Below are 841 nucleotides of genomic sequence, written 5' to 3'. Positions count from 1 at the left end.
TACTGCTGCTTCTGACGAGTCGCTGAGTTGGCAGTGTGCCCAGGGTGGTCTTAGTGGTTTGAAATGTCGTGGGAAGAGCTGCAAATAGAAGAAGCGGAGACTCTCGAGGAGATGTACAGTGACGATGGAGGCTTCGTGTGGCTGCACAGGCCGGAGGGCTCCGATAGTGACGATGGGATGGCGTAGTGGAGGATGTGGGGAGGTGGAGGGAGAGTTGTGTGCCCTTAGATACTCGGTGACGTTGACAAGCTACTCTCATCCATCTGCCGTCAGCGTCACCTTCATAATAACACTACCGTCGGGATATCCTCTGGAGAAGAGCCGATCACCGGAAGTCGTAGTAGAGGAGGTCAGTGCTGCGACGGATGCGGAGATGTTGGGGGAGGAGGTGTTGAAGTATTTGCTGAAACATGTGCGGACTCAACTGGAGTCCGGATACGTGTTCCCTCTGATAGCGGCTGTGGAGTCGACTCGACAGTACATTACTCATGTGGGTGGTCATCAGGGTTGGAAGGGGGTTTAATTCGACTCTAGGTCGGGGAGGATCAGCAGGATACCAACGACAATTCTAAGGAAGAAAACGCGACGTCCAGTCCAGAGGTGAGGGAGTGGGGTATCTCCTATTTTCGCGATTGCTTCGCTGTGTAGACTCCTTCAGCTGGACGGGAGGTACTGGGACGCAGGATGATGGTCGTGCATACTATCAAAAACCCGATGAAAATAAAATTCATACGGGAGCTGGCCAGTAGTGTCCTCTATTATATTGCACATTACCATCGCTATGCTCAGAGGACTACCGACTGGGAGGATGAGCAACCCTAACTTCATCGTCATTGAGGGG

At 52.7% G+C, this 841-nt stretch overlaps 1 protein-coding gene across 1 annotated transcript; it reads left to right on the top strand.

Annotated features, from left to right (window-relative positions):
* Nucleotides 1–228: 228 nt before the first annotated feature.
* Nucleotides 229–490, top strand: Pmar_PMAR003847 (hypothetical protein; the record flags this gene model as incomplete). Its single annotated transcript, XM_002764770.1, has 1 exon — nt 229–490. A coding segment is annotated over one exon (262 nt), but the record flags the coding sequence as incomplete, so codon positions are not given.
* Between the last annotated feature and the right edge of the window lie 351 nt (nt 491–841).

Source organism: Perkinsus marinus, assembly GCF_000006405.1.
Source record: "Perkinsus marinus ATCC 50983 genomic scaffold scf_1104296976176, whole genome shotgun sequence".
Classification (NCBI taxonomy): Eukaryota; Perkinsozoa; order Perkinsida; family Perkinsidae; genus Perkinsus; species Perkinsus marinus.
The sequence above is the reverse complement of the archived record's forward strand: the minus strand, read 5'-3'. Positions and strand labels throughout refer to the sequence as shown.